At 28.6% G+C, this 2,224-nt stretch overlaps 1 protein-coding gene across 1 annotated transcript; it reads left to right on the top strand.

The window, feature by feature from the left end:
* The first annotated feature begins 333 nt into the window (after window positions 1–333).
* LOC112599751 (KRAB-A domain-containing protein 2-like) lies at window positions 334–1,970 on the top strand. The gene is made up of 2 exons (XM_025346811.1): window positions 334–1,657; window positions 1,708–1,970. Exons 1-2 carry the CDS (start codon window positions 346–348, stop codon window positions 1,968–1,970), a joined length of 1,575 nt encoding a protein of 524 aa, XP_025202596.1. The 5' UTR covers window positions 334–345.
* Window positions 1,971–2,224: the final 254 nt, after the last annotated feature.

Below are 2,224 nucleotides of genomic sequence, written 5' to 3'. Positions count from 1 at the left end.
CGTTATTTTATTAAATAACTAGTTATTCTATAAAATTCCTAAATATGTTCGTTAATATATAAATTACACGGTTTTACTAGTTAATATATAAAATACCGATTGGGTTTTCGTTAATGTATGAAATTTATATCATTAGGTAGATATGACCGGGACTGGATTAGATAACATACAAAATTTGTTACCGTTGTTGTTATTAATAAAAATAATAAGATAAGATAGTATTGAACCACACCATTTGGAATAGACTAGACTTATTCGTGTGACAGTGTACTGCGAGTTTACTTACTAGTTAGTTTAATCATTTTTAGTGTTGTATAGTGTAATAACTAATAAGTGTGCTTTAAAATGAAAACCAAATTTGATACAATTATAAAAAATACAACAACAGAACGTAATAACAGCACGTTTTTGCTGAAAGAAAAATATGATTCCTTAATAAGTGAAGTGAAACGTATTAAAACAGGAAAAAAAGAATCGCCACGTGATTATTGGTTAGTACAACGGTATGATGTGATAGAAGTGCAAGGTAATGAAAAACTTATACGTCCAATGAAAGAAAATTCTGATATTATATTTTACGTCCACGACGAAGAATTATATGATATTTTACTTAACATTCACCTATCTATTGGACATGGTGGTAGAGACAGAATGATGTATGAACTCAAAAAAAAATATAAAAATATTACTCAATCAAACGTCAAAATTTTTTTAAATTTATGTGAATCATGTGTAAAAAAACAAAAAAGTGAAAAAAAAGGTATCGTGACAAATCCTATGATTTTTTCTGAATTAAATAGTAGATGTCAATTAGATCTTATTGATTATCAAAGTCAAGCTGATGGTGAATATAAATTTGTGTTGGTGTATCAAGATCATTTGACTAAATTTTGTATTATAAAACCATTAAAATCGAAAAGAGCTGAAGAAGTAGCATATTGTCTCATAGATATTTTTACGGTGTTCGGTGCTCCAAGTGTACTACAAAGTGACAACGGTCGTGAATTCAGAAACCAAACAATAGATTCATTAAAAGAAATGTGGCCTGAATTATCTATTATTCATGGCAAACCTCGCCACAGTCAGTCCCAAGGATCAGTGGAGAGGGCAAATCAAGATATAGAGAATATGATAATTACCTGGATGAAGGACAACAACACAACAAAATGGAGTGAAGGGCTAAGGTTTATTCAATTTATGAAAAATAAAGCTTTTCATAGGGGGATAGGACGAAGTCCTTATGAAGCTATGTTCGGATGTTCCCCAAAAGTAGGAATTTCTTCAAATACTCCAGACAATATTTTGAAAGTTTTGAATACAGACAAAAGTTTAAATAATAAAATTAACAAAGATTTAGAGAAAAATAACTGTAAAATATGCAAACATATATTTATGGAAAATGAAGGGAATACCGAGGAAGAATTGTGTCAACTTTGCATAAATAAAGAAAATATTTCCAATAAAAGAGAAGAAGCAAAAAAATGCTTAGAACGTCAAGCTAAAAGAATGAAACTACAATCAGATATGTCTCATCCACCTGCTCTTCAAGGATGTAACGTACGAATCAAAATTCCAGATGTTGACAGGTCAAAATGTGATCCACAATCTATAATTGCAATTGTATTAGAAAAAACAACCGACGGATTTTATCGCTTAGGTAATTTTTTTTTAATTTTTTTATTAATAATTCAAATAATTTTGTTTTAGGAACTAAATACGGTATACTAAAACAACATTACGCGAGGTCACAATTTAGTTTATGCACAGAAAAGTTTATTACGCTTAGTGACGTTCCAGATGTAGATATTTGCCTTCGAAAAGCATCCGAATCCCAATCACTTGGTAATGGACAAGGGTTTTTTAAATGTACATGCCAACAAAAGTGCACCACAAAACGGTGCATATGTTTAAAAAATAATTTACTTTGTAATTCTAAATGCCACCCAAAAAGTTCCTGTACTAATAAATAAATTGTAAATTTAAAAAAAAAATTAATATTAATATTTTATATAATAATAAAACTTTTATTCAATAATAGTTTTCAATACATTAACTAAACCATTATTGTTAGTTTATAAAATATCTAGTTGGTATGTAGAATAACTAGTTGAAGTATATATTTATGGATTCATTCAATACATTAACTGAAAGTACCCGTAATTCTATAAAATAACTAGTTATTCTATAGAATTACGGAATTTCATACATTAACGCTAACATATAC

The sequence above is a fragment of the Melanaphis sacchari genome, unplaced genomic scaffold, assembly GCF_002803265.2.
Source record: "Melanaphis sacchari strain LSU unplaced genomic scaffold, SCAv2.0 Contig0_pilon_pilon, whole genome shotgun sequence".
NCBI classification, from domain to species: Eukaryota; Metazoa; Arthropoda; class Insecta; order Hemiptera; family Aphididae; genus Melanaphis; species Melanaphis sacchari.
Note: the sequence above shows the minus strand (reverse complement) of the source record. Positions and strands in the feature narration are given on the sequence as shown.